This window comes from Coffea eugenioides, chromosome 5, assembly GCF_003713205.1.
Source record: "Coffea eugenioides isolate CCC68of chromosome 5, Ceug_1.0, whole genome shotgun sequence".
NCBI classification, from domain to species: Eukaryota; Viridiplantae; Streptophyta; class Magnoliopsida; order Gentianales; family Rubiaceae; genus Coffea; species Coffea eugenioides.
The window spans coordinates 51,537,950-51,551,887 of record NC_040039.1 but is presented as its reverse complement, the minus strand read 5'-3'; the positions used below and the strand labels follow the sequence as shown (position 1 = coordinate 51,551,887).

Sequence of the window (13,938 nt, the reverse complement as noted above, 5' to 3'; positions counted from 1 at the left end):
TCTCTCTCTCTCCTACTTTTGTTTTCTTCCTCTTTAGTCTCCCTGTGCCCATATTAATATCCCAGATAAGTTTTATTCTCCTTTTCTTTCTTGACCTCATTTTCTTGCTCTCCTCCGTATTTCCAATCAAAAAAAAAAAAGCGCTTTCTTTTCAGGTACCACCATTGAGGTCTGTAGATTCTTGTAGGATGTTCTCTAGATTTCTCTGATCTGTTTTTTTCTCACTTCTCTCTCTTGTTTGCGCTTCATACATATTTTTGTTGTTCCAAAATTTCTTCTTTTTGAGGTTTGGTTTCATCTGGAAAATTTTCGCTGTTGACGTATATGAGTGGAATGGACTTCCATTACTTTACTTTTGCTAAACTCGACTTGGGTTTTGTTGAAGTTTGAAAAGTGAAGCTTCGTGGTGATTTTATGATCGGTGAACTTTGGAAGTCTTGATCAAAGCTAACAAATCTGGTCTATTATTCTGGTGTTTTCGGGAGTTGTACTTTTTGCTACTAAGATTTCGCTGTCTCTGGCAAATGGTATTAGGTGTCTACCTTGTTTACTGTTCACTCTAACTGACTAAAGGTTTGATTTTGCTTTCTGGGCTTTGTTCCTTTTACCTTAAAATCCTATCCTCCAGTTGAATCTAAATCTTCCTCCTGTGACCAAAGATTTGATTTTTATTGTATTTGTGAACCGAGGGTGGGATTGTGGGACTTCTCATTTCTCTTGTTCATTTTCTGGAATCCCCTCATCCCATCTGTAGTCTTTCTTCTCTATTAATACTCTGATACTCTAGTAATCTTGATTTGATTTGAGAGCGGTAAAGTGCTTGGTTGTTTCCCATCTCAAAAAGCTTTAGAAAATTCACACTACTATGTACTTTTGTCTTGGTTTGCCCACATAAAATAACGTCACTGAGGCTCTTCTTGATCTTCGTTTCACCCATTCATTTACATCATCTTTTGCTAGAGGGGCTTGTTGAGTTTCCAAATTTGTTCTTTCCTTGTTCAATCAGGCTCTTGATGATTCAGTTTATGTAGCTTTCCAGCTGCTTCAAGTTTACTACTTTCTAGTCTTCCTCACATAAAATAACGTTTGCCTTTGAAACTTCTGCTGATGGTTTGCAGGGAGAAATGGATGAAGAAAGAAGACATCTTTAGGCGGAGTTGTGGTCGTTGTTGTTCTTTCGATCTTTTATTGCTGTTGCTGGAGGTGGTGGTGGTGGGGTTTAAGTTTGGGATTTTCGTGACAACAATTTCAAAGGGCCTCCTTAGGCTACTGTTATGCTGAAGGCTAAGAAGCTCAAGATATTAAGTTTGAGCTGTGGAGGAGATACTAGTAGTCGTAGTTCTTGTGACTGTTTGCAAGACAGCACAAGAAGGGAGAAGCTTATCAGCAGATGTTATCCGTTGAAAACCCTCCACGAGATCCTTCCCAAATCTCACAACTGAATTCTAGTAGTGATGAGAAGGCTTCTTCTGATAAGCAGCAGCCTCATCCAGTAGATCTGTTGAAATCAGACCTTGATGACCACAACAAAGACATCCACAACCCAACCCCAAAATTCTCCATAAGGTAAAAAATTTCAGCAACTTTTGATTCATCTCCTTTCTTGCTGTTGTCCTATTCCTTTTGTGGTTGTTTCTTTCATGGCCTTGGAGACTTGCTGGAAGAAGGGATCTCTCTTTCGTCGCCTGAGCGTTTCTCTTCTCATGTCAGATCCAAATCCATTTTCTTGTATGGGATTTAAGCCTAAGCAGTTTGTGGCTCCCGGATGGTCCTCCCATTCCATCGATGATGTTTGATGAGCGCTGTTGGGTTGTCCTTGACCAACTGGAGGGAGGGGTGGAGTAAATTTTATTTTCTTCTGATATTTAGATGCAGGCCTTTCTCTGGGGTAAATTTGTACCCTGGATTTCTAGAGGATGAATCTCTTCCTAAACCCTTCTCTAATCCCAGCCAAAGAACGTCTGACTTGTAGTAACATATCATTTTCCTCTTAAACCTCGTCATCCCAAATGGTATTTATCAGATACTAAGCTCGAACATCAGTATCCTTACCATACCTTATCACCACAGTACAATAGTACGTCGTAGCATGTTTCTTATTCCTCCCATGTCAAGAGAGGTTGTTTCTTGATACGTGATGGGTGTCTCTTGTGGAGGTTTCGCTGGTTCATTTGTTCTGGCTATTTGACATATGATATGAAGGTCTCCCAAGCATTGCAGCACTTTAATATCTGCATGTGCTTTGAGGTGGAGATATAATCTATTTCATTGACATGCTTGGATCTGAGTTTTAACAACAATTTTGGGTTGTTGCAGGGATTATGTTTTTAACACCAGGGGCAAAGATATAAAGAACAGTTGGCCATTCTCTCAAGAAAATCTGCAACTTTGTTTGAAGCATGGTGTGACGAACTTGTTACCTCCTTTTCAGTCTTCTGACACACTGAGAAACCCATCGCTTGAGAGTTTCCAAGTTAGTAGCTTTTTGAGTGAGAAGGAAAATACAAGCAATTCGAATGGGGAACCCTCTGGACAATGTGATCGTGTTGTGCTTGTTGACTCCAAGAACGCCGGATGTAACCCAAAACTAGCTGAGGATTGCTCGAATACAAATCCAAGTGGATCTGAAGGAGACAAAGAGTTTCCGTCAACAATTACAAGTCAATCTTGTTCTGCAATTGATTCAGTTCCTACCAACAAGAGTCCTAGCTTGGAATCGGAAACAGATATCTTGCCAGAAGTATCGGTTGCAAAACCTGAGGTAATTTCATCTGCAGAGAATACCAACACACAAGCGCCTGCTAAGAAGTGCAGACTGATAGTCAAATTGAGCAACATAGCAAATTCAAGCACAAAAGAAGATACTGCAGTAAACAACTTTTTGGTTTCTGAAGCGATGGCTTCGAAAATTTGCCCAGTTTGCAAAACTTTCTCATCATCTTCGAATACCACCTTGAATGCCCACATTGATCAATGCCTTTCTGGGGAATCAACAACTAAGCGGACAACAAATTCAAAGGTGATTAAGCATAGGGTAAAGCCCAGGAAGATGAAGTCCATGGTTGAAATCTATGTGACAGCCGCGCCATGTACGTTGGAGGAGCTTGATCGAAGAAATGGGACAAACTGGGCCACAAACTCAATTTTGCCTGCTCAAGAGGTTTCGACCTCTGTTCATCAGAAAAAGGAAGGATCATCTCCCACTAATCTTGAGGAGACTCCTGATGAAGGTGCTGTCTACATTGATGCCAACGGTACAAAGGTTCGAATTTTATCGAAATCCAATGATCCATCAGTGTTCTCGAAGGTACTGAACGGTCAGCTACTGAAGAGATCCATAAATCGAGATAAGGTACATAAACATCTTTCAGCAAAGAAAAAGAAGAAGCAAAATCAGGTTCAGAAACAGCGCAAGATTCTGAAACACGGCAAAAAGATTTGTCCCCAGTCTCATCATTCTTCTAAGGTACTTCCACTCAGTTTTTGCGCACTTTATTGCCATCTGTAGTACAATTCGTCTAATATGCAACTTTTTTAGCTCGTGTTTTGAAGCACACGTTATCATATTCTTAAAACCTTGTGTGTGATTCTATGCGTGTAAGAATTAGAGTGGAACTTCTTGATCTCATGTGCTAAAACCATGTTCTGTGGTTTGCAATTGTTAGAATTTGGATTTAGGCGTGTTACTGTTATACCTGTATTTCACATTTCATACCTTTCTGTTGTACTTTTCCTGGCAATTGATACAAAAATTTGGGCTATAAGATTTCATTTTTTTTTTTGAACAGGTCAATAAGTATCAAGATAGAAACTTCTCTGAAGAGGAAGGCCTTGAGAAAGTGGAATGCGTAAGACAGCGGATCACAGCTCAGGGTGAGGTCAAATTCAGTAGACCAGACATGATACAAGGGTGGGCATGCTCAAAGCGAACTGGTCTGACCAAGAAGTTCAACGACAGGGATGATCATCAGCATTCTGGAAGTTGGGATGATAGGGACTTGGCACTGGAAAATAATCAGTTGTCCCTATGTGATTCTCGTGTAAAGAAGAGCTTTGAGAGAACTGAAAAAATATGTGAAAATTCGCTTCCTTCTCCTAGTAGCAGCAAACGAATTGATATTTCATCATCTCTTGAGCACAATGAAGATTATAGGGAGCAGCTAAGAAAGAGACCGGGACCTTCTTCAGTGCAGTCTCATGCCTCTCATGACAGGAAGAGGTCTAAGGTGTTGCCGAGATATCCTGACAACAAAGTAAAGCAAACAAGGAGCAACGAACATCATAATCAGGAAGATCTTGTATCATTGCTGAGCAAGAGAAAAATTGAGATGAGTGCAGGTGTAGGTAGAAATGCTGATCATCCTGTTGTTGACCCAAAAGTATCTGCTAAAGCTAGGAGGTTTTCATCATTGAGGAAGAAGCTACCAACTGGTCGGAAATCTATGCCCGCCTCCAAATTTAATTTGAAGGGTAAGTGTTCACCTTCTAAGAAGTTTAGGGATGGGGATAAAATTGAAAGGACTTGCCACATAGAATCTGTTGAGGGAAATGGGGTCTCAAGAATTAGAAAAAGTGGAGGGGGGAGCATGGTATCCAGAAAGGAGGAAACCATGGCTTTGAAGATTTCACATTCAGAGTCAATGTCTTATCATTATGATGCTGGGGATCACGATAGTTCTTTTAAGCTTGCTAGTCTGACAGCAGGTAAATGTGGTGTTGCGGAGTCTGCTGGAAAGGACATTTGTCATGCTCATGCGGAAAAGTTTGATATTGAGCCACCCTCTGAAGTTGCTTCTGGGAGAACATTTATGGATTTTAGAAACTCTTTGGATGCTGGATTCCATGGGCTGGCTGGTTCATCTGATGCACACCATGACTCGCATAGATTTATTGAGGCATACAAGGAAGCTCCTCTTTTTGAAGCTGAAGCTCCAACTACTTCAGCTGAGCCAATTTTGAATGGTGGGCCGGAGATGTTTTCTGTAGCTGAAGTACCCGAGCATATGATTAGGGAGGATGTGCATGTGATGGCGGAGCCAGACTCTAGCGATGGGCATGGGAATTATTTCACTGAGGTTGATCCAATACCCATACCAGGACCCCCAGGATCCTTTTTACCTAGTCCAGGGCATATGGACTCGGAAGATATTCAAGGCAATTCATCATTAACCTCGAGCAGGGTTCAGTCTTCTGATGATCATCAAGAGTTAGTTGACCATTCATCAGATTCTCCTGTTTCTGCAACTTCAACGATCTCAAACTCTAATTTGGCAAGATCTGATTCAAAATCTTCAGGAAAGTTGTCGGTAGGGCATCCTCCTTTTTTGGATGAGATGCGATCTGGTTGCATTTCTGCTGCTAATGGTGATCCTAGTCTGGAAAATTCTTCAGCAGCTCTGAAGCCCAGTGATGCTGGAATACAAAGAGTTAGTCTCGACGAGCTGAAAGTCAGTTCTTCCATCACAGAAAAGGGGGCATTCAGATTTAGTAGTGATCAGCCTTGTTGTTGCTCACGAAAAGAAGGATTCACACAAAATGTTTCTTTGCGCAATCAAGAATCACAACTTTTACGGAGACGTAGCACGGCTGCAGCCATAGTTCCTGCCAGTGGAAAGGAATTGGCTGGTGATATTGACAGAAGTTTGGACAGTTTGAGGTCTGAAATATCATCTATCAGTGGCCTAAGTCCAAGACCTGAGACTGCTGTTAGATCAACTATGGGACATAGTCTTTCGAGAATTTCTGCTGATTCTGATGTTAAGTTCCCGAATCGTGATGACAGTGAATCTTGCTGCCCATCTGCTTCCAATCCTGTTCTCAGGCTCATGGGGAAGAATTTATTGGTTGTCAAGAAGGAGGAAAGCATCTCCCCACAGATTAAACCATGTCAGTTGAGTTCTATGATTAGCCATACAAACCCACCAGTTGTAGCACTTTCAGGAGTCTCTGTTGGCAATGCTCGCATTGATAACCAGCGTATTGGTCATCATATGGTTTCGCAGAGTCCCTTTTATACTGATCAGGCAGAAAGTAGGAAAGAAGTTATGCAACATCCTGAGATGAGGTGGTCTGATGGGTTAGGAAGTCATGATAATAGGGGAATACTTCATTTGTCTCCTCTTGCATCCCAAGCTGCCCTTTCGAGTAGAGGTGCAGTGAGAGGAGGTTTCATGGGAACCTCAATGCATCATGACTATATGGCTGGATGCCACTTGACCATTGAAAAACGTCAACCACTAAACAGACTGGACTCTTCAATCATTTGCGATGCCGATAAATTTGTGGAAAGTTCCAACTTTAGATGGAGGAGTGCAAATACTACTGCAAATGCTATTAAGGAAATCATAGTTATTGATGATACTCCTGAAAATGAGGTTAATTCAACTGTTGCAACTCACAGTGAAGGCATGATACACGGTATGGGATCATGTTCAGGTGGCAAACAAATAATGATGGCCTCAGCATGTGATTCACGGCATGCGAGTAGTTTCCATAGTTATCAGCAATTCGAGCCAGCTACTTTCAACGAATCATCAGTTGATGCGAGTTTCTGGATGCCACCTCCCAGTCCCAGCGGAGTAGAGAAAAGTGCTGTTAAGTGGAATTGGACCCCCGAAGGTTCAAATTCATTGCATGCAAGTCCCTTAGCCTCTGCCGCTCAACAGCGATCTAAACTGTATAGTTCTTCCAACTTTTAGTGGCCTGCAAGGTTCACCAAGTGTAGTCAGTTACATGCAGCAGGTGCTTGGCTGGGAATCAACATGTGCTGAAATATCAAGATCATGTCCCTTGATTGCAGAAGCTTCAGTGATTAGGAAATGCATGGAGTATGGCAGGTTGATGAGAGAACCAGCAATGATGACAGATGAGTTCTTCAATTGGGTTCTACTTTAGTATTGTTGCTAAAAGTTGTAGGAGTACTCAAAAAAAGTTTGATAGGTTTAAGCAGTTTTCTGAGGCTTCTCTGTAGCAACTCTTGAATTTCCCAAAGGCAAATGGCAAATGCACAAGCAACATTTGAATAACGAGTTAACCTAAGCAAACTGAAAAGTTAATGGGAGGTGCATGTTTGCATTTTATGATGCTTCGTCTTCAACCTTTTTGCACGTCTTACCGGATGTGCATCTTTGGCTGTTTTGGGTATTATGACATAGCATCTAATATCAAGCAGGAGATTGTTAGTATAATTGATAATTTCATATTTTTAAAAAGTGATTGAGTTTGCTCCAAGGTTTCCTTCATAGATTTTAGCAAAGATATCATCAAGTGAATATGTCTATATATTGCGTAATAGTTTGTGATGGAGCATCTCATGCATGAAGAGATGATCTCGTGGTAGCAACTTTTTGTCCGTGACAGGTTGCAAAACATGCAGGTTGCAAAACATCGTTTCATTTGTTGCCATCTGCATCTCTAAGTAACTACCGCAAACTTATGAATTCTATTATTCTTCCAGTATAATATGAAATTTCATCAATGCGTCTGCTTAAATTTCATCAAGAGAAAATGGGTTTTGTTATAATAATATACATCTTTTGTTACAATAACATGGTGTAATAACATCATCACTTTAATTCGTTTACAGCATTCTCACTATACTAAACCTAACAAGAAGAGATGCGATCAGACAGTGAGCAAGGAGTGAGTTCGAATCGTGAGGGATTTGGATTGAGAAAATCATGAAAGCTGAGCCTCAAATAAACTCATCCAAGGAGGAGGGAAAGATGGATAGCCGGAAAGGATGAAGGAACCAACCACCTCCTGCATTCTCTGAACTATCTAACACCAGTTGTCCACTGCCACTGCCGATGTGGGCTATGTTTTCTTGAACCTGTGTACGTACGTAGGCACTACTTACTCATGGATTGTATTATTGCACGTAACTGGTTATATATATAGCTATATAGAGTACTACGTAGGAGTAACACATAAGTAGTCTAGTATAGATATTCTAACTCGTGGCCCCTATCGTATCAAATATGGGATTTTTCCACCAACCCGAGGACCCATTTGAGGGATCCATAGAATCACTCATTGTGAGGGATATATATGTATATATATTTATCAGATATTTATTAGGTTTCCTTCCTCTCCTTTCTCTCTTCCTCATGTTTGTTTTTGTCGTTACCAGAAATTTACGTTACAAAGAACAGCCCAAACAAACCTTTCCCCTGATCCTAGCTATAGCATGAAATATAGCCGTTACAGAAAAACATAGAACTGCTACTACTTATATGATGTTAGGCTGAGTAGCAATAGCAGCAGTAGCTACTTACTCGTACGGCACCCGCGTGTGTTAGTACTTGGACAAAGTAGTGTGTCTTCTTGAGTCTAAAGAGAGAAGTTGGTCAAAAGTTTTGACAAAAGAGATAAGGGTATCATGCAAAGCTTCAATCATGGCCGCTGGATTTACCATTACCTACATCTCATCTCTTCTCATGTGATAATGATACACTATAGTAGTAGTGTTTTTCTTTTTCTTTTTCTTTTTTTGGCTTCAATTTTTATAGGGCACGATACTATTCTCTTTCTTCCTTGCGGCTCCATCATCATCATCATCTTTTTTGTGCTTTTCTTCTCTTAAAACTAACTGCCTTTGTCCGCTAAGACCGTACTGCTGCGGTGTAGAGGTAGAAGCAGAAGTGGTTCAACTCAACCAACTTATTAATTACTAATTAACACAACTACTGATTATAAGACGGCCTTTTGATATAATTTGTTGTTGTTCTGACTTGTAAATGTACTTTTGATAGGTGTGTTTGATAAGGATTGCTTGTGCAATGTGTATGGTGGAGTTTGCGGTTAACTGCTTCAAAGAAGGGGAGAGGGACCCAAGCAGTTTGATCATTGATGGAGGCCAAGATTGTTCGGCCCCCAGAGCAAAGCAAAACTGGAAGAATGTTCACTACTAATTTCACTTCCATACTTTGATCATCATGTGCATCTATCTATCTCATTAATCCTGATCAAAGCCTTTTACATAAAAATCTTTCAAGTTATTCCTGATTATTAGCAGTTGTGATTTTGTCAGGGATGCTGTACGTTTTTTATTTTCCAGCCCCGTATGATACCCTTAAAAGACTAAAATCCTGCGCCGCATTATATAATAATGCGAGTGGGCCACTCTCTTGTCTTTAACCTCATCACTTCACCTTCCTGTTCTTTCCCATTTCCTCCGTCACCACACGGACCGCTGATTCTACCATTAGAGTAAGGGAAGGAACGTGGCACAGCACATATCTTTATAATCTATATGGATTAAGAAAGGCCCCTGGAATCTTAGGTTAACTTCTTCATCTTATGATGGATGATGAGTTGAGTTCTTCCTTTTCAGTTAATCTTTTTGAAGCCAAGAGTTTGAGAAGTCCACACAACTTCTTTTTTTTTTTTTTCTTCTTCTTTTCCCTTGTTTACTCATTTTGAGAAGTCCACACTTTATGATCACATGGTCATCTGGTATGGTTCTCTTGTCTGTTTTGGCTAAATGGGGAAACTGATTAAAAAAAAAAAAAAAACTCTTCAGTTCGATGCGGCTGGGACATGTGTGTGTGTTCCTAAGCGCTGTATATGTTTGAGAAAGAAACAGAGAGCATTCATTGAAAGAGAGCAAGAAATATCAGAAATTAATACACTTGACAGAGAAACGATACCTAAACTTGAAAAATTAACTTAAACTCGAGAGTCGAAGAGTGCCTAAGAGAGGCAATACATACATGTGCTTGTTTCTGTTTTTGCTCACAAACTCATCCTCAACTTTTCTTTGCTTACAAGTTTCTTCCTATCCCATGTTGTATGCTGAGGTATGAACCTCCCGTGGTTAAGCATTTTTCCAGGAAAACGAAATAGAGAGTAGAAAACCTAGGTCTTTAACATGTATACGTGTATGTGATTCTAGAGTGAGTGGTCGATTAATTAGTAGCACTAGAATTTATTTTTTTTTTTAAAACATAGATGATTTCTTTTGATATCAAAAACTGTTAAGTTACGAGTAACGATTCAATACAATTAGTGTACTTGGACACTGAGGAACCAAAAGTTCCTCATAGTGTAATTATACCAAGTGCATAAGAGCTAATCCTATTACATATAGAATTGCTTTCCTTACTAATTAAATAAAATGACAAGAAGGTTAATTGATGCATGTCCTCCAACAATAATCTCATATCCTGAGCTTTCCGAGACAACAAGATGCGTTTGAGAATCACTCTCAACTCAACTCTCTCAAGCAGTACCCTACCACCCCCTGTTGCCTGTTGTGGGGGGGTTTGGTTTTTGGTCACCGTCCATTGAACCAAATCAAATTATAAAATGAAAGGACGATACAAATCAAATCACATCACAAATGTGTTGGCATTTTGGCATGGAAGATTAATTGAACCTTCATGGTAGGATCCACTTCACTATTGTGGTCTAAGGTGAACAACTGACCTACTTTTAGAGGTTATAATAAGTATGTAATAGTTACTAGTAATTAATACTACTGTTTTAATAGGCTACTGTCACACACACATATATATGTGTGTATGCGACCCTGCAGATCCACTCCCCCTGGCCTTTCTTCCCATGAATTAGTGAATTAGACACTAGTGTATTTCTTTCTACAAAATAAAATCAATCTTCATAAATTTCATTGTAAAGGCGAAATACTTATACAAATAAAAAAAAAAATACGAGAGAGTCCTGATTATCCTGTAGCTGGATCCTATGGAACCACGAGAATTTTCATTTCATCTGGGAAGAGCCATCTTTTGCTTCTGTGGTGGTAAAGAAAACTAGTAGCTTTTCTATATTAGTGGGCTGCTATTTCAGTTAAATTTTTTTTTTCAATTCGCAAGTGCTTTGACTACTGTGTCTTATAATGCTGTACTTTTAGGGGGAGGGTTTGTTTGAAGGTGTGGGGGTTGGGGGGGGAGAGGAAAGAGAAAAGATATTGAAAAGTGCCGGTGAATTTGTGAAAAAAATTCAGACGACCATTAGTTTGAAGGCCTAATAATACCCTAATAATAATGTTTTACGTCGGAGGCAAGATTTTGTGGGAGATCAGAAGACAGAGGAGGTTCCCCTCCACTCCGCAAGCAAGGATCCAGGTTTTTGCTCAATTTTGGACCATTTGTATTCTGGCATATACCCGACAAAGGAAGACTTCAAAATGTGGTCGGAAGAACTTCCTAAAATTCATACAAGTGCTGAGCCCGTTAGCAGTTTGGCGGTCCGTTTGAATTGGGCTAATCGGCAGATGGTTGCCAAAGAGAAACCGGAGAGGACGACCTATCGGTTCGTCTGGAAGCCATTTGAAGTGGCTTGACACATTTTGTGACCAATAATAGAGGCAGGATTTGACCCCTGACCTCCTATCCTATCAATTTTGGTGGTGGCTGGGGCTGCGTTCTTTAGCTTTCTCTCATTTTCAGTTTTCCAGTCATGACTCATCATGGAAGGTAGTTTTAATTTTTTTTTTAAATTCATACTTTAAGGGATAAAGATATTTTTAATATTTTGTGTTTCTGCGAGGGCCTTATTGGAAGATACTCTACTCCGTGAATTTTCTAGCATTTGTTTGTCCCCACAATTCAGTTCCTTTAAACGACAAGCCCGTGGAAGAAAAATTATTACTGATCAAGGAAAAAGTCATTTGGCCACTAGCCAGTGAATATTCTGGTTAACAAATAGTAGTATAATATATTATACCCCATTTTTTTGTTGTTGTTGTTTTATAAAAATTGTTAGGGAGGACTTTTGTGACAATCTATAAAAGACAATACCTAGCAAAGCAAAAAAGGAAAGATAAAATACAACTAGAAAGAAGTAGTAGGTCCATGTGGTTTTGTCCTTTTTTTTTTTGAAGCTATATATTGAACAAACTTAAGTTATAAGTACAAAACGAAGGAATCAAATTCCCTTAAGATCTGCATCTACTAGATTTTTCGAAACATAAAGAATATTATCATAGCATACAAAATTCACGTCTTGTTGAGCACCCAATTTCGCCAATCTGTCAACACACTGATTTGCTTCTCGATAAGTATGTCTAAGTGTGACTTTCGGCAGAGCAGAGATCAGGAACCTGCGATCAGAGATAATTGCAGCATACTCATGAGTTGAGGTATCTGCAGATTTAAGCAAGTGTAGAGCAGTTTTAGCATCAACTTCTAGCAGCGAAAGAGCATCCATCATCCACAGCAAGAAAGAGCAAAATTCCAGGATGAAAAAAATAGTACGTACGTGCAGCATTCTCTGGACAATAATATATATATATACTCCCTCCTTTTTTTTATAACTGACGTTTAAGGTTTTGCACACTAATTAAGAAAAGTTTTTCAATGCTTAAATCTATACACTACTTTCCTTTTGTACCCTCATTAATTGTCCAATTCACCCATGTTTTCTCTCACTAGAGTACTAAATGGTGCTGTTTTACTAGGCCAAAAGCAATGCATGAGAGTGTATTAATACCAGAGAGATAAAAGGGTAAAATTGTGAAAAAGTAATTAATGCTGTATGGGGATAATAAAATGACAGATAAAAGTTCACTAGAGCAAATTTCTCAAACGTCAGTTATAAAAAAAGGGAGGGAGTATATGTATGTATATCTAGAGAGAGATAGAGAGAGAGAGTAAAAATTGTGTTGTTAGCAGCGATTATTGAAAATATCTTCAGCAATCAATAATTTTTCTCAAAAATCCTGCAGATTTTGCACGACTTAAAATGCAAAAAAAAAAAAAAAAAAAAAAAAAGAAGGGGGAAAGTGCAGGAAAAATTTTCTAAATACTTGGAGGTGGGCAAAAAGTATAATAAAGTTAAAATACAGAGGGCCATTTATATATTTTCCCCGTTTAGATCCAAAGTCTTCAACTGACAACTGACAGAGTGACGACACATCACGGGGGGGACGCACATCAGACGTTGAACTTTGGTTGGGGTCAAAGCCCTAGCGGTCAAACCTAAAACCTCATCCTCTCCTCGTCAATGATCAATCACATCATGAACTCCATCTCCCCAGCTCCCGCCGATGCCGATGCCGACGCCCCCACTTACACCACCATCCCGATCTCAGGAGCCGACGTCATTACCAGATCAATACAAAACCTCACTGCCTCCTTCTCCCGCTGCCGCCCATGGCCGGATTTCCTAGCCACCAGCACCATTGACCTCCCTTCCTCCCTCTCCGCCGCCTCCCTCCGCCTCAGAAAGAACGTGAGATACTTCTCCACCAACTACGCTGTCGTCGCCTCCACGTGCGCCGCCGTGTCTCTCATCGGCTCACCCGTCACTCTAATCGTCGTTGGCTTCGGTTTTGCCCTTTGGTTGGTACTCTTCTTCTTCCGAGAAGACCCGATGGTTATAATGGGCCGCCACATCAGCGATCGGGCGGTGATTGTGGCCCTGGTTTTGTGCTCGGCGGCCATAATCTGGTTCACGGGAGCGTTAACAAGTTTGTTAATGGGCGTTTCGGTGGGGGTTGTGGTGGTGGCAATTCACGGGCTATTAAGAAACACGGAAGGGCTTTTCCTCGACGAAAACGACGGCGTGACAGACGGCTTGGTCTCGACTTCTCATAATCCTAATGGTGGACTTTCTTAAGTTTCCTACACATTTACCCCTTTGACTAACTCGAGGCACACCAAAATTTTATATTTTCTTTTGCCCTGCCGCTGCGTTGACTTCTTGACCTTCCCTTCTTTTTTTTTTCCCCTTCTTTTTGACTTGTTTTCTTGTGGATGCTGATGTAAACAACTGAAGAATTTAACTTGCGACTGCAAGTCTGCAAGATGCTTTGGGTCATCGTTTGTTTTTCTTAACACCTTGCGGTGTTTGGAGGATTTTATTGTAAGGGAGGAAGTGGGTTTGATTTTATTGCAAGATTTTCTGAACGTTTGGTTTTTGATGATTGTTATCTTCAGGGTTGACGCTAAAAAGATTTGTTTGGATTTTACGAGT

General features: G+C 40.2%; 2 protein-coding genes across 4 annotated transcripts; both read left to right on the top strand.

Moving 5' to 3' along the window:
• LOC113770355 lies at positions 1 to 7,082 on the top strand. 3 transcript variants are annotated; one of them, XM_027314779.1, is made up of 4 exons: positions 1 to 169; positions 1,119 to 1,566; positions 2,317 to 3,466; positions 3,789 to 7,082. In XM_027314779.1, exons 2-4 carry the CDS (start codon positions 1,391 to 1,393, stop codon positions 6,696 to 6,698), a joined length of 4,236 nt encoding a protein of 1,411 aa, XP_027170580.1. In that variant the 5' UTR covers positions 1 to 169; positions 1,119 to 1,390; the 3' UTR covers positions 6,699 to 7,082. The 3 variants fall into 3 exon arrangements, with proteins under 3 accessions (XP_027170580.1, XP_027170578.1, XP_027170579.1); XM_027314777.1 differs by having other exon boundaries at positions 1 to 573; XM_027314778.1 differs by lacking the exon at positions 1 to 169 and having other exon boundaries at positions 915 to 1,566.
• A 5,702-nt stretch (positions 7,083 to 12,784) lies between these two features.
• On the top strand, positions 12,785 to 13,885 carry LOC113772245 (PRA1 family protein G2). Its single transcript, XM_027316839.1, has one exon. The coding sequence runs from the start codon at positions 12,967 to 12,969 to the stop codon at positions 13,579 to 13,581; it is 615 nt and encodes a 204-aa protein (XP_027172640.1). The 5' UTR covers positions 12,785 to 12,966; the 3' UTR covers positions 13,582 to 13,885.
• Positions 13,886 to 13,938: the final 53 nt, after the last annotated feature.